At 39.7% G+C, this 26847-nt stretch overlaps 2 protein-coding genes across 4 annotated transcripts; one reads left to right on the top strand and one right to left on the bottom strand.

Moving 5' to 3' along the window:
• Positions 1-335: 335 nt before the first annotated feature.
• hmgb1a (high mobility group box 1a) lies at positions 336-4375 on the bottom strand. The gene is made up of 5 exons (XM_026182405.2): positions 4235-4375; positions 1820-1980; positions 1417-1565; positions 1158-1332; positions 336-1058 (listed from the first exon to the last, which is right to left on the bottom strand). Exons 2-5 carry the CDS (start codon positions 1964-1966, stop codon positions 909-911), a joined length of 621 nt encoding a protein of 206 aa, XP_026038190.1. The 5' UTR covers positions 1967-1980; positions 4235-4375; the 3' UTR covers positions 336-908.
• A 3525-nt stretch (positions 4376-7900) lies between these two features.
• uspl1 (ubiquitin specific peptidase like 1) lies at positions 7901-26371 on the top strand. 3 transcript variants are annotated; one of them, XM_026182041.2, is made up of 10 exons: positions 7905-8045; positions 9018-9092; positions 9470-9629; positions 10246-10368; positions 10453-11308; positions 11698-11808; positions 21006-21135; positions 21595-21720; positions 23046-23206; positions 24305-26371. In XM_026182041.2, exons 3-10 carry the CDS (start codon positions 9501-9503, stop codon positions 26065-26067), a joined length of 3399 nt encoding a protein of 1132 aa, XP_026037826.2. In that variant the 5' UTR covers positions 7905-8045; positions 9018-9092; positions 9470-9500; the 3' UTR covers positions 26068-26371. The 3 variants fall into 3 exon arrangements, with proteins under 3 accessions (XP_026037828.2, XP_026037826.2, XP_026037827.2); XM_026182042.2 differs by having other exon boundaries at positions 7907-8045; positions 9021-9092; XM_026182043.2 differs by lacking the exon at positions 9018-9092 and having other exon boundaries at positions 7901-8045.
• Positions 26372-26847: the final 476 nt, after the last annotated feature.

Genomic DNA, 26847 nt, shown 5'->3' with positions numbered 1-26847 from the left:
ACAGCTTATCAAACCTGCGTCGTTAGACGCTTTCCCGCTCTCTTTAATTGCGTCGGGGTCTCATAATGTGGAGTCACTTTAACTTAACCAAGGCAGCAGTGCGAGTTAATATACGTCTCACCTTCCAGAAAGATAACTATTGATCCTCAGGTCTCGAAAGAGAATGATCTGTTATGGTGTTAGTTTTAATTAAATTTGTTTTGATTGATTCTTCCCCCCCACATAGAGCTGCCATATAATCCAACTCATCTTACTCCTGCTCTACCAGCTTAAATCTCACACGTTTTTTTTTTGTTGTTTTTTAAACACATAACCTGTACACAATACAAAACCAATTTATTTAAAAAAAAATGTTTATTGACATCAGAAGCAATTTAATTTTCAACAATAAACAAGGTTTTTTTGTCTTATTTTGCTATTACAGTGGTACATAAAGATCAGTAAAACAACTGTGATACGTCAATTTTGATAACATGTAATTTAAAATAAAAACACACAGGTGAAGGAGGAAAAAAAAAAAAGAAGCACTCAGATCTAACTCAGAACATTTTTATGTGCTGTGCACCTCTAGCTAAGGTAAATACTGTAAAGCCCACCCCTTTACACTGTACCAGGCAGGATAGTGGTCTAGTAACTACCACTGGGGAAAAAAAAAAAAAAAAAAAGTAAGACTGGCAGAAAGATACAGACACGATACTTGTGTAGTGTTAACTATACAAAAAGGAGAAAAAAAACTGTACAGCATAAAAACAACTGATATACACAGCCTTTTTTGTCGTTTTATTTATTTTTTTTTATTTTTTACCCCTTGGATACTAATGAATTTTCTTTCAGTAAGTGAAGTGTGTACAAGGGGGTTAAATGCTTTATAAACAAGAAAATGACCACTTTATGTCACCTGCCACCTACTAATCATCATCCTCATCGTCATCATCCTCTTCCTCCTCCTCATCTTCATCGTCGTCGTCATCATCATCGTCTTTCTTCTCTGCCTTGGCCGGGGCTTTCGCTGGCGCACCGCTGCCTGGTTTGCCCTTTGCGCGATACGCAGCGATGTCCTGCGAGGGAGGAGCGAAAACGCGGTGAACCAGTGTCGAGACACAAAAATAGACAGCTGTCACCGAAGAGCTCAGTCGACGTTCACATTTTACTCTTACCTTCTCATACTTCTCCTTCAGTTTGGCCGCCTTCTTCTCGAAGGGCTGCTTGTCCTCGGCTGCGGTGCTGTTCCACATCTCGCCCAGCCTCTTGGCAACATCCCCAATTGACAGGCCGGGGCTCTCGCCTTTCACCTTAGGGCGGAACTCTGAGCAGAAGATGAAGAAGGCAGATCTGGGGGGGGGGACAGAAAAACATTTACACAACTCACTCGCCATACATCTCAAAAATCCTTAAATGTGGTTTTGCAGTACTTACGGAGGTCTCTTGGGGGCATTAGGGTCCTTGTACTTCTTCTTCTTCTTTCCCCCCCTCGCCGGAACGTAGTTCATCATCTCCCTTTCATAGCGCGCCTTGTCCTGCCTGGCCATGTCCTCAAATTTGCCCTTCTCCTTGGCCGACATTGTCTGAGAGCAAAAACAGGCATCTCACCAACTGCACCTTCTGAGGCGTCGCCCTCTGTACCCAAGCTTGCTTATTTCTTGTTTTGTGTTATCTCATTACACAACACCTGCACCTTTTCAGCTAAAGTCAAGAGGTGTAACCAACAACATCCTGCTTGTCATATATCCTTGACCCCTCAGCAGGACTACAAATTTCACTTTCAAAAAAAAAACCCCTAACCCAACCCAAAACAAAACCTCAAGCTAAACTCTACTACCTTCCATCGCTCGGAGCACTTCTTGGAAAACTCGGCAAAGTTAACCGAAGCCTCAGGGTGTTTCTTCTTGTGCTCCTCCCGACAGGTCTGCACAAAATATGCATAGGAGGACATCTTCCCCCTCGGCTTGGTTGGATCCTTCCCCATCCTGGTGACAGTATCTAAAAACAATTAGAAAAAATAAAAATAAAATAAAGAATATCAACAATTTAATGATGCAGTATTCATCTGCAATATAATATTAAAATTTAATAAATAATGCTATGTGTCATTTAAATTATTAACTATAATAAGAAAATCATAAATAAAAGTGACCTACAATGTTTGTCCAACCCACACAATCATGTCTCTACTGACCGCACGCACTATATAAGTCACCCGCCCTCCCCGCTGTCAAACTGCACTAAGTTAATATCACTTAAAGCAGTCCTGTGAAATAACACCGCCCAAAACGGACGGAGCTGATGTAAAAATAAATAAATAAATAAAAAACGTTATATTGATACCATTTATTTATTTATTACAGTGGCCTTAACATAAAATCCGCGGTCAGCTCCTCATTATGGTGTTTCACCAAATGACAAAACACCGCTGCGTATTAAAGAAGGAAATCCCATCATCGCAGCCAGCAGCGATCATTAATGTGCGTTTGGTTTGCAGCAATAAATGTCCCGGAATCGCTCTCAAACACCGAACTGCAAAAGTTCAACTGCATGGTATAAACCTGAACCATCCGTGGTGCTATATGAGTGGATTGGGCGTTAAAAAACAAACAAACAATATTTTTCTTGCCCCCCGTCTTTTTTTCTCTTTTGCAACATAAATATCCTCAAATGTAACCTGCAGCAGTAATAAATCACCTGAAAACCCATAGTTTTACTCGTGTTCGTGTTTTTAATCGAAAGAAATAACTTTGACACAAAGAGACACAAATTGGAGAAAAAACACGTATTTATTGCAAATAAAACACTCCAAACTGCGCTTCCGTGACATAAACAATCATCTCTCATAACTCTTCTTTGTCTCTTATTCGGGAAATAATGTGAAAAGCTTTCGAAAAATGTTTTAAAAACTGTTATTTTTCTCCCCCTCCCCTTTACATTTTCCTATTAAATGCTACTGTAAGTCCCAAGTAAGCTGCGTCGAGCGAAGTAGTAATGGCGCAAAGGCTCTCGTTGAGGAAAAGGAGGTCAACAACGACAGCAATATTTCTTCTTCCATTTTGTGAGAATGCCTTCTTCATGAAAGAAAGTCCCCCTCAAATGTCTCCTCCCGCCTCCCAGTTCGCTTTGCTACGCGACAAATATGTCTAGAAAGCCGGCGATCTTGACTAAATATTTCCCCGATTGATTCCTATTGCACTAGCCGCCTTGTATAGTAATACATTGGGTCTGTACTGTGTCTATGAGCGGGCTGTGCTACTGACTTGGTTTCTATGAGCTCCTAATGGCCGCTCGTCTTCATCCACTAACATGGAGAATATGGCTCCTTCTCTTTGTGTCAACGCTCAGCCATTGCACTGCACGCAATAGAGGGCAGAGCGACCGCGGCCACCACTTCATTTCAAGCCCCGATTTAAACCTTTTCCGAGCATCGGAAAAATCTCCCCTTGGTCTCATTCGAATCACGAAAGATTGAATTTTCTTTTGCCGTCGTCACATCTCATAGTTACGAGTTTGTTTCTCGAGAAAACACGGTTAGAAAAAGTTGAACTGAACTGCGCCTCTGTCACTGGCTTCCCATTGCCTCGCTGCCTTGTTTCCTATGCGAATACAGTCAGCCATTACAGTAAAGCGCAGATCGTGAGGTATTTTTTTTCGCTGTCTTCTCGGGTGAAGTGTGGCAAACAAACATTTGCCCGGGTGTATTTTTAGATGCTCTCTCTTTTTCTTAGGTTTTTATAAATTTTGATGCTCGTCTCCAGACTCCGCACGCTCCTCCGGTCTTCGCATGACAGCCGTTCAGCTTTGCAATGCACTGCAATGCCAATGGCTAGCTAACGGTGAGTCTTCTACCATTGTCGCTAACCGTGTTGTCCGCTAGACATTCCTGATTTTTTTCGCGATAACTACCATTTGATTCGACTCCATTTTGCGAAAACGACACGATTGTATTATACAAAATTATTCTTATTTAACGAAATCGACGCTTTGCGTCGAATTTCGTCAAGGTTAATTTTCAATTCTTCTTTTTTACTGAGCGTCTGGTCCTCACTCCCAGGCAGAGTAATGTAACGATACCTGCTTAGCGCCGGCAATTTTGTTGTTTTTTTAAGGTTCCCCGCAATAAAATTATTTGCAAACAGTAAAAGGTTTCGCGTGTAACCGTGGCAGACATATAAGTAAGATATTTTTAAATGTTACCGTCATTTTCATCCTTACGGACACTTAAAATGTTCGTGTGTGTGATACTTACCCAGTGACTATCGCTGGATCTCAATGGTCTGCAATGGCTGTGTATGAGGGAGCACAGGCGATACGCAGTGTCTTCAGTCTTCAGCTCTCTAACATTACTCTCGGCGGGGCTCGCACGCCATTGGACAGCGCCCAGTCTGGCGTCCCTGCGATTGGTCGAAGGCTTTTCATTGTCCTAATAGAAGACGAGGTTCCATTGGTTGTCTTTTGTGAAACGTCACCGAAGTTTTGTGAGGCGCGTGGATACAAAAATATTTCTGTCCGAGCATGCTGGAGCTGGTAGTAGTGTAGTGTGTTTGCCATAGTATTGAATTCACTACGTTGAGCTCAGTGTACAGTAGGCAAGCTAAATGAATGAGACATCGAGGAGCGCTTGTAGCCAGCGAACGAGGCGGCCGTAAAATGTTGTCAGATTGTGTTGGATGGGTTGTACGTCTCCTTATCAACAGGCTCCTTTGTGCATTCTGCACAATACACGTGAGCTTATTTGCAAATTATGTCTTTAAAAATGTATAGGGAGGACATCGCAAATTCCCGTGTAAAGGGCATAAAGAGCGATTACCCGTCCCATGCGTGATAGTTACGTCCAGATATGAAATTTTTAAAAAAGGATTTAGCTCTTAGTATGAATGAAAACCATAGGAATTCAATGATTGGCCTCCCTTGTGATCAGTGTATTAACCATTATTATCATTTATGCCCATGATCGACAGAAAGTCCCTGCATTGACACTACTAAACCGTGTTTTCTTATTCTCTCTGACAAGTATCCATAATTATTCGTTTTTTAAGCACTCATTCTGTGCTTTTGACTATGTTTACTTACGACCCAATATTAATAGTAGGATTAAATGGAGCTGGAGATAATAAATTATGGTAAATATATTTAATGGGAAATTAATATTAAGATCTGTCAGTTAATGTTTTTCTACACAGTATGTTTTTTTATCCTGATATTTCGAGGTCTCATATACATTGCCTGATTAGGAGATGGTCATGTGCTTATTGTTAATTAAGACTTATGAAGATCAAAGGGCGGCTGCTCAGTTTAAAGCAAAAGCAGTAAATGAGCATTTTGACTGATTTTATTCATTCATTCAATTATTTATTTATTTTTGCCCTAAAAGATAGTGAGCTTTTACTTGGAATTTTAGATATAGTCCAACAGGTCTGCATGATAGCCTCATAGCAGAGGGCTTCTTACTCCCAACACCTGGCACGTTGTTATAATAAACATAATACAATTGTCATAGACTCAAATTCCAATACATCCAAAATGGGGGAAAACAAACAAACCCAGGAGTCTGTTTGTTTTGTCTATTCATAAGTGCTTTTCAATCTAACCCACTCTACACAGCAGGTATAGTACATATAGTGCATATGCATGTACAGTGTATATATATTTTCTATATTAATTTTGCAAGCTGTTTTGTTCAAGATTATCCAATATTGTATTAACAGTACATTCCTAATTAATCATTTATTACTGATTGCCTTACAAAATATAGCATATAACTTATTTTATATGAGGTTTTAAAGGTTTTTGTCACTTTTCCCTGTACAATATGCATCTGTTACACATTTTCTTTGTATTACTCTTATGCAGCTGAATAATGTGTCTGGTTAGTACAGCCAAGAGGTGACACAAATACATTTTCTTGTATGTCTGATTAACAGACTGGGAAATATTAGATTCTGAACGCAGTGTGCATGGGGTAACCCAATGAGCTTTAGTGCCAAGTGGTGTTGCTCTACCACTACCATCAGATAAGGAGTAGATTAATTTATTGAGTGTGCCTGTTTAGCATGGCCTACCTTATAACATATACAGACATGAAAATTGCTATTATCCTTGATAATACAGCATAATATGCAGTTATACTGCATTATATTCAGTATAACAGTGTGTAACGTAGAGTTATAAATAATTACCCATTACACTACCAGCACAGAATAACTGCACAGAAGAATGAGCTGTATAGATTCAGATCATCAGTCTATAAAATGCACATTTTGTCACTTTGGGACCTCAGCTCTAGCGCCACCATTAGACAGAGTTATATGGAAAGTTATATGGAAATAAAGGCAAAAAGAGCCTCCACAGAGTAGAAAAGACATTCCAGGAGTGTGATTTTAGTCTGTGACAGAGGCCCTTCCTAAAACGACTTGTTTTGCACTGAGTGGATTCAAGCCAGTAATGTAATTTGACTTGAAAGGTTTGTCTGTGTGTTTGAATATGGCTGATGAAGGGGGGTGGGGTGCTTAAATAAAGAAGGTGCCCACAGTCTCTCATGATTTCAAATATAACCACATCCCTACAGTAAATATTCCTTTAATTGCGCATGTTTAAAAATGAATGAATTGTTTCTTTATATGTTTAAAGAGAATAAATAAACGGCTCTTCTTCTTAGCAGCTAACATAGAAACAAAGAAAAATGGCTGACAGAGTTTATTCTTATCCTTGAATTAAGAACGGGAAGGGTGAAGTGATTCCAAATGCCAATCACAACCCAGACTCAGGCCACATGTCTGCCAGTGATGCTGCCTGTCTGTGTCTCATTTTGCATCAGGAGATGCCACGGCGGAAAGCTATAGCCTGCTCGTGAGGCTAGGAGGCGGCCGGTTTATGCATTCTAATGAACGCTCCCTGGGAAAAATATGCAAATTCATTTTGTCATCAAGAGGAAAATAGAGGACAGGAGAGCAGCAGATACAGGAGGGGCTTAAAGGGGGGGGCACATGCCATGCAAGAGGCGGGATTGGGTGGAGGGAGGTGTGTGTGCATATGTGTGTGTGGGTGGGTTGAGCATGTGTGTGTATGGGGGGTACAGGAGCCTGCAAGGGCTGGTATTATGAACTGAAATGGGGGACATATGTAAAATCCATCCCACCCCCACCCAATCATCAAAATTAAGCATACAGTGGGCTGGCAAAAAAACAAATCACCAGAGAAATAGTCGCCCTTATCGTTCATTTACAAAATATGCTATGTGAAAAAAGATGGGTAAATAAAGACTGTTTTTTCAAATCAGCAGATTTTTTAACACGTTCGTTAAAATATCTGTCTAAAATATTCAGTTCTGTTGGTTATGGTTAATTCAGACAAGAAAAACTCACTTTGTGTGTGTGTGAAGGGGAATGACAGAATAAAATAATAAAAATAACAAAACTGCTGTTTAAGAGCAACTAAAACAACAGCACACATTCTTCCCTTCCTTGATGATAGCTAGGCAACTTTTTTTGGAGGTGAGCAAACGGGGCTCTCGGTGTGTCTACTGAGGTCTGGTTACTCGCTCAGTAAGTATTTCAGTATTTTGGGGGGTAACAATTGAAAACAAATGTATAAATAATAGTAACATAATAATAGAAAAGAAAGAGAAGATATCACTGTTATCATTGTATTGATTACTGTGATAATAATAATAATTACAATGAACAGTAATAACAGTAAATAAATAAATAAACAAACTGTGCAACAGACATACCCTATCTCATCCTACAAAAATAATATACATAAATAAAATATTATTAGTATCCTTAGTCGCACAGTGTTGGTGATAGTATTGTGTCAATATAACTTCAGCCCACGTTATTGCAGTTCAGTTGAACAGCCGAGTGGCGGCCAGCGGAACCATCAGTGATAGAGGAGGGGAAGACAAAGGCCGCTGCACAAACCCGCGGTTGGGAAAACGTTTGTGACACGAATCGATAGAAAGCTGCACATGGACCCATTACACCGGCGGGACTTAAAAACTATAGCTTAATGTGCACCGACTTCAGTGTAACAGGAAATATAATTTAACATTTGTTTGGGTACGTATGATTTATTTATTTATTTTTACTAAGAATAATTTTTAGCCGCGAGTTAAACGGTTGCCCGGCCTTAGGCTAAGCGTTTAGCATGCTACCTTCCAGGCTCAAGCTGTCTGATAGTTCAGTCAGGGCATGCAGACTGGTTAACAGACTGATTTTAACGTATTTTTTTAATTTCCCAAATAAAATCACTATATCCTTACAGCATTAACAGGGTAATGGTAACTAAGCATTTTATTACAAAAGTGTGTTTTAAGTGAGGTTTCTTTTTTTTTTTTTTTTGCTTGCTTATGTTAGTGTTAAATAGCTATCAAAGCTAGTTTTGCTGGGAAACTAATTGGTTCCTGGTTTGTGTCGTGTACTATTATTGATCTAAATACCTTTGGAGAAAAATGCGGAGAAAACATGTGGGCAATATGGTTAAAGCCTTGCCAATTAAAGTGTATACTTTATATACTGTACCCTGTGAATGTTCTAGAAAGATGAATGAGACGCTCATAATAAATGAATTTAACTAATTTGGAAACTAATAGATTGACTTTAGGGGTAAACACAAGAATGCTGCAGTCATGCCGGGACCATCCTAGAAAAGTAGAGTCCTTTATTGTAGTTAGAACCTTGTGAGGGTTCTTTTATAAATTTCAGAGAAGATCAATCTCTATACACTGTTGTTTTGGTCAATTAAATGTGACTTATATATTTAAAAATGTATCCAAACCATCTGTAAGAACTTATAGGAAAGAAGGGCAGCTTTCTTATCTGTTTGAAAGATAAGTTCTGAATCAATTTAAATTCCACTCAGTGATCATCACCCGTCTATTGTTCTGCCTTCAGGCTGGCTGTAGATTGACAAAGATTAAGCATAAACATTACGCCAGTGAAAAGATTAAAGAGGTCACCTTTGAGCATTTGCAAGATTTTTCTTTTTTGGGGGTGTTTTAATGTATTTATTGTGTACATTTATTCCTTTAGTAGGGATGCTGCAGTATCTTGCCTGAACATCGTTATCTGCTAATATCATCCTTGTTGACTGCCGTCTTCCTACTGGTAAATACAGATGGCAATAGTTGATGTTTTTCTTTTGTCAAATCATTTCGTTTCAGCTAAATGTTTAAATATGGTTGAAATAACGTAAAATAGTTGAACTATATTTTTTATGAGTGCGCTATTTCCCTGCATAAGAAAAAATAAATAGCATAGTATTGTACTGATGAGGCGCAAATTCCTGATTAAAAACAGATTAATGTACCTCTAATGTTATGCATTACCATCACTGTTTCAAGCCTATGAGATATAAAGTGATCTTTTTTTTTTCTTTTTTTTTTTGCAACACAACCAAATTTATTAAAAGGAACAAAACTACTTTCAAAGCAACTTGTACCTTGATAACTTCATAACATACCTGTTTTCTTTTTCTTCCTTAGTGTGCTCGGAGGTGAGAGAGTTTGTGGTGACATGGTTATATATTGTGGATGGCACCGGACAGCCATGGACCCGAATAGCCGCAGCAGCTGTTTGCCAATAACTGGTGAAGACACTGGTTTGGAGGCTTTGGCCTCACCACTGGCGGGGTATTTGGGAAAAGTCAGTAGAGCTCTTGTTCTCCTCTCATTGTCACTTGCGCAAAGCTGAATTGTATTTGAAACTGGACTGTGACTGGACAGTACCAAAGCAAATTCAAAAAACAAACAAAAACGGAAATCTTTGGTTGTAAAAGGCGAAAGTTGGTACGTTACTTGTCTTGACAGGCTTGCAATTGTCAAATCTGTCATACTGTAACATGGGAAACTGTGTACTACTTATGATTTTATTACAAATATGCATCTGCTTTCAAGTACTTGACTCCCCCTGTCCTGCCTCACTTGAACTGCTCCTCACTACAAGCATTTAAAACATAAATCTTGATCGGTCTTGTAAGGTAAATCAAGTAAAGTATTTCAAGTTTCGATTCATGTGTACATAATGTGTAAATATATAAAAGTAAGGCTGCTGACAGATAAAAGAAATGGTTGATTTAAAAAAAAAAAAGTAATCAGTTGAAAATATATGCAGTCTAAAATCTAAAATGTTAATGAATCTCATCAGTTAGATCTTTTTCTAGATTTGTGTTTTCTTTTAAGCTGTTGTCTTCAGTTCACCTGTGAACTTGGTAAACTTGGTAGACGTCTGGGGCTTTAACATACACCATGTTGTTCCCCAGGTGCAGGGAAGAGCTGCTTCACTGGACTATTGCCCTTGGTGTACATCGAAGGGGCTGAGCTATGCTCTACGCTCGTACCGAATCAGCCTCCAGGATTCGATCACTGTCTGCACAAACCCACAGGTAAGTCCAACCACTCAAGTCACAGTTTGATATATTTGTTTTGCCGTCATCTTCGGTAACCTCTTTGTATCCATTCTCTCACAGTGCCTCTTCCCACTGGTCAGCCACTCCTTGGAGGATGTTTTGGCTAGCTTGGATGCCGTGGAGCCAGTTGTTGGGAACAAAAGAAAAAATGCCTCCACACAGGAAAAGGAAGAGTTGATTAAACCTTCATTCAAACATCTTCGATCAAATGAACTTGGCGGTCTCGAGCCACAAGGTGTAACTGCCACACCTGTTAGCTCAGCAGAGGATGGTGCTGGAAATGCTGTCAGAAATGACCAATATGCAGAACCCACGACAGATGAGGAAAAGCTGAATGGATACCACAGGGATTATCGAGTTGCAGAAGTGACAAATAGGGAATCTGTGAAAGAAAATGATCCAGACTGTGCTGCTTATGCAGATGGTCTTGCCCCCTCTATACTCTCAGCTGAAAGCTCCCTGCAACTTTCTTTGACTACTGATGAAAATGAGGCTGTGCTCAGTTCACATTGCAGTGCCCATGGTATATCAGGGATTGAGTTAAACCACGAGAGGAGTCTTCCTGGAATCCAAAACGGCTTTGAACAGGACATTCATTTAAATGAAATCGATATTTCACAGAGTCCTCAAAGTGAGCTGACAATGTGTACAGAAATATCACGGACTGAAATCTGTAAGAATACAGAGAATACATTAAAGGAGTCAGAAGATCTTGTACCTATTCCAGATCAGCTTCTCTGGAGGAACAGTGACAACCTGTGTTGGCTGGACTCGCTGCTTGCTGCTCTGTTCAACTGTAAGAGTTTGCAAAGGTGTAAACCTAAAGACGAACCTCAGCAGTCATCTCTGTGGCAGCTCCTAAAAGGATATGAAGACATATGTGCGGCCATTCAAGTCCACCAACAGACTGGCAGTGGTAAGTTGAAGTGAATTTCAATCTATGCACGAGTGTAATGTCTAACTTTTATTCGTTAATGTCTGTTTTAGAATAGAATAGAATAATCCTTTAATTGTCCCACAAGGGGAAATTTGGTTGTAACAGCAGCCAAAAAGACACATATATACAAACAAACAGTACGCAGGACACAGAACAGAAACATACACAGATGTTTTCATCTGTTGATTGTTACAGTGAACAGCAGGCTAATAAGATGCATTAGTAGTTATAGCTGTTGTCTAAGGAAAACAAAGTTCTTAACAGAAAGTGGCTGTGACTTTAGCCCCATAGCCCTCCATGAATAGACTTGTGGAAACCCAGCATTTGTTGTATTTGTTTTGCTCATGTGGAAAATTTTTTCTGACTAGATGGCATTGTGCGGGTTCCACGTCATGTGCTGCAAAAGGCCACTGCAGACCTTCAGAGTCTAAGAATGTCAGTCTTCAGACTACTGCAACCCAAACTGCACTGCAAACTCGGTAAGCTCAAGAGTTTTACACTTAATGAAGGTTCATGACAGGTTGGTAAGTGTTTTCAGGCAGTCTTAAGTCATGTCTTTAAGATAGAGCTGGGCGATATATCGAGTTTTTAAAACATATCGATATATTTTTATACGAGATATAAGATGTGACAATATCCTTTATATCGATATAGTCTATGTTACGTTATAATTATAGTTGTGGAGCCGCAAGTTTGCCTCTCTTTCGTCCACTTTTGTCTCTACGCAACGTTACTCCGCCTCGCCTTCACTGAAGACAACTCCCCCTCCTCCCCCATCGCTTCACGTGCAGGCAGCGACAAGACGGACACGGCAAATCTCCGTTAACGAGTTACTGCGCATCGCCCCATGCGTGGGGCTGGACGGCGTCAACATGCTAACGAGCTAAACATGCTAACGAGCTAACAGCGCTAACCCTAAAATCCTTTCATTCTCTCAAAAGTTGATAGCGCGCCTTATGTATGAATTCTGGTTGTGCTTGATGGCCGCGAACCGATTTTATGTGGTACACGGCGCTCAGCAATCTGTCAAAAATGTTTGAGTACGACTTTGGTAAGCTACGGAGCTGCACCGCTTGATAGATTGTCGGCGCATTACGGCTACCGAGGAGCTTCGCGGAGTGATACGTACTGTGCATCAACGTAATATTACCGTATTGTGTGTGTATAAGGACCATAAATGGCACCTGTAAGAGAGGTGGTTATGAAACGGATTTCAAACTCCAGGCTGTCAGTCACACAGTAAAACTTGGGAACAGAGCAGCTGTGAAATCTGTCTGTCTTTGTTATTACGCTCAGCGTCTTTTAGTTTACATTTTGACTGCACAATTGTGAGCTCTTTGTTTAGCACAAAAACAACCTTGTTTTCTTTTATTTATGGAGCATTATTATTTAATGAATGCTCATAATTTAATTTTGAGTAATTTTTCATGTACATCTGTGCTGTATGTTAATAAAAGTGCCTGTGTGACATCTGGGACACAGCTTTGACTAAGAACTCTCTTTTTGTTCTTACTTTATGGCTTAAAAAAAAATCGAGATATATATCTTATATCGCCATCCAGCTAAAAAATATCGAGATATGAATTTTGGGTCATATCGCCCAGCCCTACTTTAAGAGACAAGTTTTTCAGGGAATGCTATTTAAAAGCGTAAGCAGAGTGGTGTTCTCCTGTTGAAGCATTTATCAGCATGTCTATGTTCAATGAGAACATTGAAAATAAAGGTGTAGCTGTGCTGAGATCCCCATGAGGAATTTCTGTCTCTAAAGAATGTTGTCCTGTTTCTGTGTATTACTGCTACTGGTTTAATCCACACACATCCGGTTGTTCAGTCTGACGTCACTAGCCGTGTCTGGACCTAAACTCCGCTGCAGGTCCATATATCAAACGATCACTATGGCATTACTGAGAGTTGAAAAACTGTCTAAAGTCTTTCATCTTTAATAAAATGATCAGCGTTCTGCTCTACCAGGTGTAACAATTGAGTTTAACATCCAGGCATCCATGAAAACGGAATTTATGACATTTAACGGAGTTAGAAGTTAGCAGGGAGTTAGCTCGCTAGCTTCTATCTAAATACAACATAGCATGTCCTGACTGCGGGGTTTTGGAAACAAATTAAAACGTACAGCTCTGTTATCACTTCCAGCATAAATGAAGACAGAAAACTAAACAGCAGTGACGTTTGTAGGGTTACTGAAGTTGGGCTAGCTGGTATATAATGATGTGCTACGTGACTGCTAGCGACACAGCTATGTTAGCATAATATAAACAAGCTAACTTTTTTTCCACTCGATAAAAGTTAGCGTGAGTGTTCTCGGTGGTCAGGAACAAATGTAATCGCATGGCAGGATGCTGTAAAAGGACCAAACTTCAGCCAGGAGAACAACTGAGATAATCCATCCACAATACGAGGTTAGTCATTCATATACTGCTGCATGGGCTGGACTGTAGTTACATCCTAAGGTTTTAAAAACTGAGCTTAAATAAATGATTAGTGGTAATAAAAGCCGAGGGAGGTCAACAGTGATCACTGACTGTTTTAGGAGCTTTTTGAGATCAAATAGAAGAAAATACATAACATTAAACATGTTAACAACACAAAAGCCATATTAAACGCAGACTACTTTAGGCCCGGAAGTAGGATTCGTTGCGTCATCACTGAACAACCGGATTATCAGCTCAGTCACACTAAAACCACTCAAAGCCTTAATTATAAGGCAACTAGTGCTGGAGGGGTTGCGTTTGCCCAAACAATACAGGAAGTAGGGTGGGGCAACTACCGTAATTGTCGGGCTATAAGCCGCTACTTTTTGCACAAGCTTTGAACCCTGCGGCTTTTAGTCAGGTGCGGCTTTTCTATGGATTGTCCATGATTTTTGTGATATCGTAAGACGATTTGTTTTGTTTGTTCTGCTGTTGTACGGCACTACGTTGCCTGGCGGAAGGATCGGGGTTCAAGAGTGGTATGTTGGTCACATGTCCATCCGCCAGGCAACATAGTGCCGTACAAGTAGCGCGAAAAACAAACTTCAAAGTAGCGCTACGCGTTCAGCGGGAGTCGTGGATGACCAGCGGCGATAAACTTGCGAAAAGCAAGTTATGCTCAACACCACCAGTGGATTCTGACAGCGTGGAAAAGTGTGAAAACATCCACGATCACCAACGGATTTCGAAGGGCTGGACTGCTGCATGATGAAGAGGAGGACACCGCCACGGCCCTTCTGAGGGTGTTCGACTCTGACACTGACAACGAGGATTTCTTTGGTTTTGAAAGTGACAACGAAGGAAAGAAGCTGAGAGTGGATGACGAAGCCATCTTGAGCCTGTTCGTTTCCGACATTGGAGAAGAGGACTTTGGTGGTTTTAGTGCGCAGGAAGAAGAGAAAGATGGTGAATGACTGACTTTTCTTCTTGTTAAAGCCGTGTCACTGCACCTGAGCCTAAAAGGTAGTCCGAATCTATTTTTCTGGTGTGCTGTAGGTTACTGTTATGTACTACATGTGCAAATATGTACCCATAACTTTTTTTTCAAAATATTAATAAAAGGGGTGTGTCTCCAAACAGCCATCTCTTTCCTGACAATTCGCTTTGTGCACATTCTCTTACATATGATAAGTCAACATTGAAACACCTGCGGCTTTTGGTCAGGTGCGGCTAATGTATGTACAAAACAGGATTTTCCCCTGATTTTAGCTTGTGCGGCTAATATTCAGGTGCGCTTTGTAGTCCGGGAAATACGGTAACCAGATTTTATTTTCATTTATGAGTTTGACATTCAGAGATTATGTAAACAAGATAATAGAGATAAAGCAATTATTGTATTTGTTTCACTTTCACTGCTTATTTTTGTCTGGTGTTATGAAATCCAACATTCATTAACAATGCCAGATTTTCCTGGTTAGTGCTGTTGCCTTACAACAAGAAGGTCCTGGGACTGAATCTACCAACTGGCCAAGCATTTCTGTGCAGAGTTCTCCCTGTTTCCGTGTGGCTTCTCTCCGGCTTTCTCCCACAGTCCAATGATATGCATTTAGTTGGATTAGGTTAATTGGCGATTCTAAATTACACCATAGGTTAGGGCTGCTCGATTATGGCAAAAATGATAATCACGATTATTTTCACTGAAATTGAGATCTCGATTATTTGACGATATTTATTTAACCCTTTAAGACCTACTATAGAACCAAGTCCGCCAGAGCTTATATTAAATTTTTACATGTTGTAGTGCCATTTGTGGGAGCATTTCAATTTGCTATGCAACTGTTATAGCCCATATTTTAATAATATGTATGCATTAAGTCCATAGTAACTACATTAATTGCAAAAAAGTGCAATAAACTACAAAAAAAATTCAAAATCATTTTTGTTTTTTTTACATATTTCTACTTGGAGAAATTTAAGAGGCTTATCCTTCAAAACTTTAAATACAAAAAAGTTGCAAAAAATAGTTTACAACAACAGGAAATTTATTTTGAGTGTCTTCATAGTTTTATTTTGGAGATACACCAATTTTTATATACTGCAGGAAAAACGAAAAAACAATCCTATGATGCAAATTTGCAAAGAAAACAGCAGGTGCATCAAAATAAACTATTTCCAGCAGTGCAATTTGAGTTCTAAGCATCCCAGCAACTATTCAGAAAAGTCAAACATGACCAGTATAGGTTTTTAAGGCCTACAAGTAAAAAAAAACTACAATTTCCGCGAAAATGACGTCACTTCCGGTTTCGGGCAGGAAATGGCGGACATGTGACAGTTCGCGCTGACATCTGTTTAACTGTGGGAAGTGTAACGAACAGCTGATCAGATCGGCAAAGCGTGTTTCTGGAATATTGTGTTTTTGTTCCTGCAAGCGCTTTTTATGCAATTTTTGCAAAGCTTTATGTGGAAGGAAACCGTGACCGAGGACAAGCTGATGGCATCAGATGTAAGTACAACTCCTCCGGTTTCATATGCAAAACAAATTATTGCGCTAGCTTACACGGTTCCGGTTCTACAGGGATTTAAAAATAGTTACACAAAACGGAGCGTGCTGCTCTGACCGGCTTTAAAGGGTTAACAATGACTTTAAAAAATAATATAAAATAGTGTGCAACACCACTGAAGTTTTTTTTAACCTCTCTTTTCAACCAACAGCAGTCACTCTCCTCTCCAAATAACTTCTGCTTAGCTTTCCGAGCTTCCCTCGGGTCCTCTTAATCAGCGGTCTCCAACCCTTTTTGCGCCACGGACCGGTTTATGCCCGTCAATATTTTCACGGACCGGCCTTTAAGGTGTCGCGGATAAATGAAGGAGGGGCTAATAATCGGCTCCGTCATTTTTAATGATCGTTGAAAGCCCAGATCGTAATCGTGATTAAAATTCGATTAATTGAGCAGCCCTACCATAGGTGTGAAAGTGAGTATGAATGTCTGTTAATCCTTCGACAGACTGGCAACCTGTCCAGTATGTACCCTGTCTCACACCTTATGGCAGCTGGGATGTGCTTCCTGCCCCTGAATTGGATAAGTGGAAGAGATGACAGATTTTTCTCTTTCCTTAATAAGACCACCCTCTGCCACTGTGTGTTATATTTTGTTCAGTTCAACCAAGAAAAAGTTCAGTAAATGGCCAGGTCTCCCTTGAAAAAGAGGTTTTTAATCTCAATGGGATCTTCCTGGTTAAATAAAGGTTAATAAATAAATAAATGTGTCTTGTCTCTGATGTCAGACTTGTGTTCTTAATATTGACCAAAATAGTCATTGCAATAGTTTTTGTCATAATTGAGCAGCCTGGTGAGAAGGTCATTCCATAAAAATCTGCATTGTTTTCAGTGAATGCATGCAAAACTTTGCCTTCATAATATGAAAACTGTGCTATTTGCAGAATTTTTAAATGCACAGGTGTTGCTTGATATTTAGCATTTATAATTTACATTGTTCCTGGGCTGATAAACGCATTGAAACGCAATCTATAATTAAAATAATGTCTCTGTAAAGCACTTTGAATCATCTTGTTGTTGAATTGTGCTATACAAATAAACTTGCCTTGCCTTGCCTTGCCTAAAACGTAATCTATTTTACGCCCAGTCCAAGCGTCACAATCTACAGCCAAAATATTTTGTTCAGCACAATTTGTGATCAATTTTGAGCACAAATATCTAGGTAAACGTATCATTGCTTCACTGGCCCAATTTAATGTCTGTTATGTAGAGTAAACGAAACAGTCAGTGGTATCCTGTGTGTGTGTGTGTGTGTGTGTGTGTGTGTGTGTGTGTGTGTGTGTGTGTGTGTGTGTGTGTTTGTTTTTGAGAACAGATAAGAGTGTATTTTGGGTAAACTTAGAAGGTTCATATCACCATTTGGGAAGAGGGCCTGTAAGAGCCACAGTCTTAAGAAGATTTAGTTTAAATTTTGCACAGACTGCAAAGTTAGTTTCTAATTTTTGCATAAGAAAAGCGTAATGTATAAAGATAAGTGCATGTGCATTTGATTGTTAATGTTGCTGTCTTTATAATAATGAGTGACAGCGTACATTGGAGTCAGACAGGGAGCTTCATTAGGTATCGGTGGGTGTAGTTTTTATACCGTGTGACACTATTTTAATAATATAAAGTAAACCTCTTAACAGTGTTGGGAAGGTTACTTTTAAAATGTATTCCAATACAGAATACATGCCCCAAAATGTATTCTGTAACGTATTCCGTTACGTTACTCAATGACAGTAACGTATTCTGAATACTTTGGATTACTTAATATATTATCATGCTTTTTACAACAACGTGAATGTACTATTGCTGTGTGATTTATTACTGTTACTGAAAGGTCCGCGACTCCGAACTGTAGTAAAGGGACCTCTGACTAGTACGGCGGGGTCCCTGTCGGCTCGTAGCCGAAAAATAGCTTTACTTTGTTGTGTGGGTCAACTTTTCTTGCGAGAGACAGAGAGAGGCGTTGAAAGTCTGCTCCAACGGAACTTGTTGTTTTTGGAGGAAAACACGAACACGGTGTACAGTCCAGTCTTAATAGCTTACTTACATCTGGGCTCGTCAGGCACTCTTCTTGGCTGCAGTGGTTATTATTATATTTACATGCTTCCAGCTCCTGTTTTTCCTCGATGACAACTCGTACCTTTCCACTCCCCTTTTTCTCCCTCCTCGCGCTCACAGACCCATAACGTGTATGGCAGTCCATTCTCCCTGCAGCACGGACTACACTGCCCATGATGCTACATTCTTTAGAGCTATGCTTGTAGCATTCTGCCTGTTAGCTTAGCACAACAACAACAACGAAAAGGCGCTCTCTCACCCAGGAAACACACAGTCGCAGAGAGAGAGAGAGAGAGCGTCGCCCTGTAACCATGGCAACCGTAACGCTGCCCCCTGGAACAACAGAACGTAGCTGTCAAACAAAACCCAAACAGTCCTGACCCGCGACAATATGAAACAGGAAAGTACCGCAGTGTAATCCATTTATTTCAACAAAGTAACTGTATTCTGAATACCACCTTTTTAAACGGTAACTGTAACGGAATACAGTTACTCATATTTTGTATTTTAAATACGTAACGGCGGTACATGTATTCCGTTACTCCCCAACATTGCCTCTTAAATCAGAATTACATGTCCTGTCGCTCGCCTCAGACCTAAGTTACAGCTCATTAGTGTCTTGTTTAGATACTCTGAAGCAATACCCTTACATCGGCCGTTCAAAACAACTTGTAGCATCTGAAAGGTCTTTTTACTAGAGGTGGGAATCACTGGATATCCTACCATATGTTATTATTACAGTACTTCACCCACAATACAGTATTATTGGAATGTGTTTATTTATTGTCAGATTTTGCAATATGCTTTTATTGTTGTTGTAATAGTTATTGGTTTAGAATTATTGCATTAAATGTGAGTTCTCAGCGCCAAATTATTTCCTTAATAATTTGCTTCAAGTTTCCAGCCAAACTTGAAGCACAGCTGGATCTTGGGTCCCTGAAGGTTCTTATCTATATCAGATAAAATGATGTTGTTATTTTGCCTAGCAACGGGCTAAAATTACCCATTTATAGCATATAAACATCAGCTGCCATGGTTGGGTTTTTTTTTTTTTTTTTGGGGGGGGGTGTTTTCTCCTCCTCTCCACAAGGTTTCATGATCTTGCTGACAGACATGACACTGAACATGAAGTGTGGCAGAAGAAAAGCTGCATGTTTGTTTATAAATACATGTATTTTATGACCTGGGGTGTTTTATTTAAGTGTAGTTTTAAATATATACATTGAGCTCAAAGCATGCATTAGGTAATGGAGAAGGGCTCCAACTACCAACGTGTCCAGGAAATGTTGCCTTTACATTATTATTTAAGAAAATGCTGATCATTAAAGCATTTTTCAGTCTCTTTGCTGCAACAAGTAAAGTCCTCAGTGTGACTCAGCCTTTAGTCTTCAGCCATTCAAGTTATAATAGGTCATATACCAGACAGGTCTTGCTGCCCAGTTCTGCATGTCTGGTTCTTGTTTGTTCAGGATTTAGCTTGTTGCAGCACATTTTAGCTGACAAAGACTAAACGTTTGCATTAGGAGATGATAGAATTGCCCAAATATATATGTTTTAAAGAAAAAAAATGGGGAAAAATCTCTAAAGATCTTTGGGGGAAAAAGATCTTTAGAGATTTTTAGAAAAAAGGGAGGGGGAGCAGTTGATAAACACTTTTTCCTTGGCTTTTTGGGTTTCTTTTGCTAGCCATATTTGCCATAGCTTTTCCTGTACATTTGCTGAGTAATTTCTTCCCACATACTCCCCTAATTCAGAAAGTTTAGTTGGACCACAAAAAACAAGATTCCTAGCGTTGACAACTGATATAATCTTAACTTTTTTATTTTAAAGTATTAATAAAAAAGTCTGTTTTCTGGACTGCATTTCTGAATCCACCAGCAGTTATAGTAAACCAGTGTTAGGTCAGAAACGATATGCAAATCTCGCCACGCTACTGTGAGCAAGAAAGAGATGTCTGAGCGAATGCAAACTCGACCGCATAAGGCTCGTGGGGCCCCTCAAACCCTCTGTTCTTGAATATTAATTTTCAACATAGCCTAGTGCTGCAGTTTTTTCCAGCAGATCAGTGACAAAAGAAGTATTTTAAGAAGCAGTTGGTCCTGTTCTGGCAAGTTCTTTCTGTAAAATGTAAACACGTACAGTAGTTTACACACTATGTGAAACGCCCCATCTGAGAACTTCAAAAAATAAAATACTTGCCTTAAAATTGTTTTTATTTTTACTTTGTTATGTGTAAAATCCTTTTATATATTTGGCGTTTCACAAGAAAATACCACATACCACAATGCTGTATTGAGTACCAGTCACTCTTTTGTGTAGACTTAATCTTAAACCCTTCAAAACAGTCATTATCACCTGATGGTATCAGAAAGACACAGGTCCGGGCAGGCAAACCTTGGATTTTGCTCAGCTTGTTGGAGCCAAATTATTACAATGTATAAAATCTGGAAAATGCATGATGTAAGTGCAAAGGGATGGATGGGAATAATGAAGATGAAAGCCAAGCAGGCGATGGCTATCCTGTTGTGATATCTAAAGTTTATCTTAATCCCCATCCAAAGATTATGTTTTTAAAAATCACCTGGAATAGGAGCGTGCATCTGAGCGTGTAACAGTGTTCGAACTCTGACATGTTTTTACTTTTCAGGTCAGAGGGAAACTCCGGTATTTGCTATGCCGCTGCTGCTTGTGATGGATTCTTGGGTAGAGTGTCTCTTCCAGGCAACCTTTTACTGGGAAATGAAGTGCAGCAAATGTAAAACACCTGTGAGAAAAAGGTAGGTTCATTTATTTTTAACCAGCTGAGGTGTACAAAATACTGCATTACACTTTATTCCATAAAACTTGATCTTTGTGTAACTACAGCACAGAATAACTATACTGCTGGGAGCAGATGCATTGTTTATTATACGAATTGGAAGAGGCCCAACTCTGCTTTGGGCATCTCTCAAGAGGGCAAAGGGAAAATATGAAATATTAAGTAATTGAAGGCAAATTTGTACAAATTCCTCAGCTGCATTTCTGCCAGAAATGTTATCAGATACATAAGAGTTGAAAGCTTAGCTGATGAAAATCAGCATGTCAAATAAATGCGATGCCAGCAATACATTACAAAAAACGTGGTAGTGGCATGTTTTTTTTGTTTTGTTTTTTTAACTAGTTAGTTGCACTTCTCATCATCACTGTAATTGTTTTGTGTCTGAATCCTAAATACATTTTATGCTGTAATTTTTCAGGGATATGAAGACTCTTCCTACTTTAACAAATATTGTACCTGATTGGCACCCACTAAAAGCAGCACACTTAGGCCCCTGCAATGTGTGTTGTAAGAAGAATGAGATGAGAACTATGGTGTGGGAAAGGTAGGAATCAAAAGAATCAAAGTGTTGTGGGTTGGTTTTTTGTTTTGTTTTGTTTTGTTTTGTTTGTTTGTTTTTGGGGGGTTTTTGTTGGGTTTTATTTTTGGACTTTGGGTTTATGAACATAAATTAGCATCTTGTTGAATTGTTTTAGTCCACTGTCTTCAAACCACAGAGGTTGGTGGAAATTACTGTATTCAGTTATGGAAGGGGTTAATAACTACTTAATGAACACATTAATAGAAGTAAAAGATCAATAAATCTAATCATCGCTTTTACCAATAAACTCACTGGACACCTTATTAACTACCTCGCTAGCATAAATTCCCCACACCATTACCCCATCATCAGTCTGAACTGTTGACACACCACAGATTGTAGATCTGTGCTGCCATGTTTTTTACACCAAATTCTGACCCTTCAGTCTGAATTTTACTGAAGATATTAAAACTCATCAGTCTATCCAATCATCTGTTACTCAATTTTGTTAAGCTCGTGTGAATTGTAGGACCCGTTTGTTTTGCTTGGCTGACAGGAGCATGAGCCAGTGAAGTCTTAGGCATCAAGGTTCAAACTGCTCTTCATTCAGAGTTGTTTTTCTTCATACCTTGTTTCTAACAAGTAGTTATTTGAGCTACAGTTGCCCTCCTATAAGCTTAAAGCAGTCTGGCTATTCCTCTGTGACCCCTGCCGTCAAAAAGACATTTTAACCCAGAAAACTGCTGCTCGCTGGATGTTTTCTCTCTTTCAGACCATTCTCTCTGAAACATAGAGAGTAAATGAGCAGGTTTTGAAAAACAGACCAACCTGTCTGACGCTGACAGTCATGCCAGTTGAATGTCACTTAAGTCTGCTTTCTTCCTCATTCTGATGCTTACTTTGAACTTCAACAGATGCTCAGTTCGTACCAGCATCTGCACCACCTGATATCATGGTCTTAAATGCAGTGACTTTTTGCCATGTGATTGGCTGATTGGATATTTCCTTTAACGAGCAGTTAATTGTCCAGTGAGTGTATATGTTATGCAGATTTTTTTTTCTGCTTAAATATAAATGGAAATACAATTTGACAAAAAAAATTGAAGTGGGTCATCTGTAGCAGTGGTGTCCTTATGAATATACTGTGAGAGTAATAAAGAGAGTGCAGCTCAGACTTGAGTTATTGCAGGGTATGTTTTTCTTTGCAAAACTAATGCACGGAGTGGTTAAAATAAATAAGATTCTTTTAAAAACACAAAACAAATGCATTGTTAAAGTCTGTCTGGATTTTCACTTTTTTATACCTATCACCACTTTTTGCTTTTTTTGCCTTGCTTTGTGTTTTATAGTCTGCCTCCAGTGTTTGCACTGCACTTTGTGGAGGGGCTCCCTAACAACGATGTCAGTACGTACACCTTCAACTTCAAGGGCAGAAACTACTCCGTCACCACTGTCATACAGTACAAGAGTCACCTGAAGCACTTTGTCACCTGGACTTGCAGCGCTGATGGTACGTATTTGTGTGTGAAATGTGAACAGACGACAGAATTATTTAATGTTGTGCAAATGAGAGAGAATCGAATGTTGAAACTGAGAAATATTTATTTATTTAAAAATATGCCAATTTCAAATGAATCAGAAGCATTTCAAAAGCGGTAGGACGGGGCATGTTTACCACTTGTTGCATCAGCTCTCCTTTTAACGACAGCACGTTGCTGTAGATCAAAAATAAAGTTGTTTTTCCATTCTCGCTTGATTTTAGATGTTCAGTAGATGCTGTGTACAGACTTGTAGTCTTCTTCTAAGAGTGCTCAACATCATCTCTCTTTGTGTCTGAAACAGTTTCTGTGGGATAAATGGTTTCTTTATTGTTACGCAACTTTTTCAGCCTTTTGTTGCCCCTGTCCCAGCTCTTTGATGCATACTTTATTTTTTTTATAAAATCATAAATAAGCATTTCAAAACTAAAGCAATTCTCACTTTAAACATTTGTCATATGTCATCTTTGTAATGCATTTTTCCTTATACAAGTTGAATTTGATTAAGTAGATATTTTGAAGTTGTTAGTGCAGTATTTTTACACAAATAAATGAGGTCAAATTAGGTTTTTTGGTTTTTATTAAACTGGAAGTTACATTTAAGTGCTTTTCTTTGTGGTTGAAACACTTAATGGTTGAGTCTGATTTGACTCTGCCGTAGTTTGCCAACAGCACATTCTGCTGGACAGTTCATGCAAGAGAAGAACCCTATTTGCTGTCTATTTCACTGTCATTTAATAATTAGATTTATTGAATAATTAGATTTTATTTTGTATCTAGCTTACCGATTTTGCAAATGTAACGTTATTGTGATGTGTAGCCATTTCTTTCACAAGTTAGATAATTAACTAGTCTGCAGTATGCTTTGAATAGATTAGACATATGGCAGACTGTGTTGCGCAGAGTTGCTCTTGGAAGAGACCGTAATTCTGCATTATTTATTTTGTTTTATGTTATTTCAGTTTTTCTTATTCATTGGTCAAATAAAACAAACCCTTGACATAGACGACCAAGTTGAACCTGCAGCATTTTGCTGTAACCATTTGTTGTGCTTTTTTTTAAATTTGCAGGCTCGTGGCTGGAATATGATGATTTAAAATACCCTGACTGTAAGACCCACCAAAAGCTTCAGGTCCCTGCTAATGAGATGCATATCGTCTTCTGGGAGGTGGAAGACGACAAAGAGCTTCACATCTGTTCTTCCTCCTCCACATCTGCACTCTCTGACAATGAGAGAAACAACAGTTTAAATGAAGGTTCGGTAGCGGATGGGGTGTTGGTTCACAGTCCAGATCAGTCTCTTCTTATTCCTCATAACGACACCGACATCATCTGCGCTCTCACTGAAGACACCAGCAGTAGCATGGACACAACGGTCACGGCAGGCTTTGATACTTCCATAGGTGCCACCACTTTGCTCGACACCTTTGAGGGCCTAACCCACAGTGAAATCATTACGCTCACACTGGTTGAAGTAAAACCCGATGTAGAAATGCAGTCTTTAAACAACAACCACAAAACTCTAGATCTGAACACCGCTGGTAAGAATGAAATTCTTGACAGCTCTTCTGCTGCCGAAGGTAATAAACTGCATCACTGTCCCAGTGTTGACCTTCCCTCCACCTCAAGTGATCCCGACTCAGGGGACGGCTCGTCCAGCGATCCGACATTTGTGCCCGGTGCCAGGAGAGGACGAGGGAAAGGAATCAGCAGGGGGAAAACCGTCAGCAGAGCAAAAGGTAAAAAGGTAGCTTCATCAAAAGTAGCTTTGCATACTTCATCATCGACATCTTCAGAGCCCTGTGGAGTAAACTGTGAACAGCCTGTGGTCCCTGATACTGAGGATAAGAGTCCATCTACTGAAATTACACAACAGGGTTCCCTCATGTCTTCTACTGATAACCCACCCCTCTCTGCCAATGAGAGCGATCCCACATCAGCATCACTACTAGATCAGAATTCTCGCTGGTCCTTCCTGCTTAGCAAACATCCACTAAACCAAGTTCAGAAGTCCACTGCTAAGTTTGCCCCTGCATCAGACACACAATTAAAGCCCCCCCCTCCTCCTCCTTTTCACTCTACCCCCAACCCTGTGAAGAGACCGCATCTTCCAATGGCGCTCTACCCAAAACCACAACTCCGGACAGAGGACAGCGAAGATCTGCCAGTGAAAGCTGCAGACATGTACGGGGCATTTCGTGCTAAGAGCTTAAACAACCAGAGACCCCTCCTATCACCTACTGTGCAGTCACAACCAGTCACTTCTAACCACCTAACCACCCCTACAGTGATGTCTAGTACGTCCCTGATTACACCTGGAGCAAAGGCACTCCTTAAAGCCTCTCTAAAGAGACATGGCAGCCATTCCTCAGAGGTTCCTGTAGGCCTCGGCAGCACAGAAGCCCTCAGATACAAACTGCTTAAGCAACTCAAATCAAGGAAGAAGCAGCTTGCTAGAATCAATAAGATGTTGGATAAACATGAGGGACTACAGCTTCGACCGGACAGCACTGACTTGGACTCTCCCAGCACCGTCACCTCAAGCACCTACGATGGAGCCACCAGTGACGACTTCCTGTCGGACTTGCTTTCGCCGGCAACAACAGTCAGCAACCTTTCGCCAGACAGCACGGGCTTCTTCGAGATGTTCGCCAATGGGCCTGACGGAGCAGAGCGTGTGGTCGAAGCTGCTGGGAGACCATCAGAGATGAATGGCGGAACAAACGGGCAACACGACGAAAACTTCCTTGACGAGTTCCTCTCTCAGGCTGCGAGTCATACCCCGACCGACATGGAAACCGAAGCACTCAGCGCACTTGAACTTTTCATTTAAGCTGTGATGTTTACCATTATCTGGAGTTGTTTAACAGCTATACCTTGTCTTTTTTTTTAGTTCAGATTAAAGAAGGGAGAACTCCTCAATGTCTATTTATGTTTCTGTTAATGAAGGTTTGTAGGTGTGTCATGTTAAATAACAGATGAAATTTGGGGGGGTTGTTGCTTTTTTGCATTTTTGGCACTTTGAACTAAGGAACTGGCCATTTGAAGCCAATTAAATTTTGTTTCTGTTTGTGTTGATGTATTACTTAGTTATAACTGTCTTTTAGTCTAAATAATAAATTCTTTATATGATTCTTGTACTTGTCAAAATGTCAGTTATTATGAAAAGGAAGGGGCAAGACATAACCATAACCTCCAACTAGCTTCCTGTTTGATAAATAAAATATTTATGTTCAGATTTTTCAACTTTAGTTACTTAAAACTTTAGTATTAAATGTCAAATGGGCTGGTTTCAGGTCATTCAAGTACCCAGTTATTGGTTGAGTACCATACTGCACACTTGTTGTTTTTAACAATAAACAATTTAATGATATACCATATTCGCAAGAGAATCTCAGGAAATGCTGGTTGGTAGCGGGTAAATTTACTACCAGCCACAAATAATTTGCATTTGGTGGCTGCAGCTTTGTTTCAGAACTGTTTATTGGGTGCATGTTTTACACAGCCAGGTGATAAGCTTTAAATAAGATACAGCATTAGCATTGGCAACCCTTTGGTTGTGTCATTTATTGGTGAGGAAATTTAAAATTAAGCACTTATTAAAGGAAAGCTG

This window comes from Astatotilapia calliptera, chromosome 10 (assembly GCF_964374335.1).
Source record: "Astatotilapia calliptera chromosome 10, fAstCal68.1, whole genome shotgun sequence".
Taxonomy (NCBI): Eukaryota; Metazoa; Chordata; class Actinopteri; order Cichliformes; family Cichlidae; genus Astatotilapia; species Astatotilapia calliptera.
Note: the sequence above shows the minus strand (reverse complement) of the source record. Positions and strands in the feature narration are given on the sequence as shown.

Excerpts from the sequence above, each read along its gene's own strand:
- hmgb1a (XM_026182405.2), bottom strand. The coding sequence starts at position 1,966 with ATGGGGAAGGATCCAACCAAGCCGAGGGGGAAGATGTCCTCCTATGCA. Across the intron at positions 1,566-1,819 it reads AGTGCTCCGAGCGATGGAAG|ACAATGTCGGCCAAGGAGAA; the intron begins GTAGTAGAGTTT and ends TTTTGCTCTCAG. Across the intron at positions 1,059-1,157 it reads TGAAGGAGAAGTATGAGAAG|GACATCGCTGCGTATCGCGC; the intron begins GTAAGAGTAAAA and ends CCTCCCTCGCAG.
- uspl1 (XM_026182043.2), top strand. The coding sequence starts at position 9,501 with ATGGTTATATATTGTGGATGGCACCGGACAGCCATGGACCCGAATAGC. Across the intron at positions 11,809-21,005 it reads CAAACTGCACTGCAAACTCG|GTCAGAGGGAAACTCCGGTA; the intron begins GTAAGCTCAAGA and ends TTTACTTTTCAG. Across the intron at positions 21,721-23,045 it reads AGAACTATGGTGTGGGAAAG|TCTGCCTCCAGTGTTTGCAC; the intron begins GTAGGAATCAAA and ends TGTGTTTTATAG.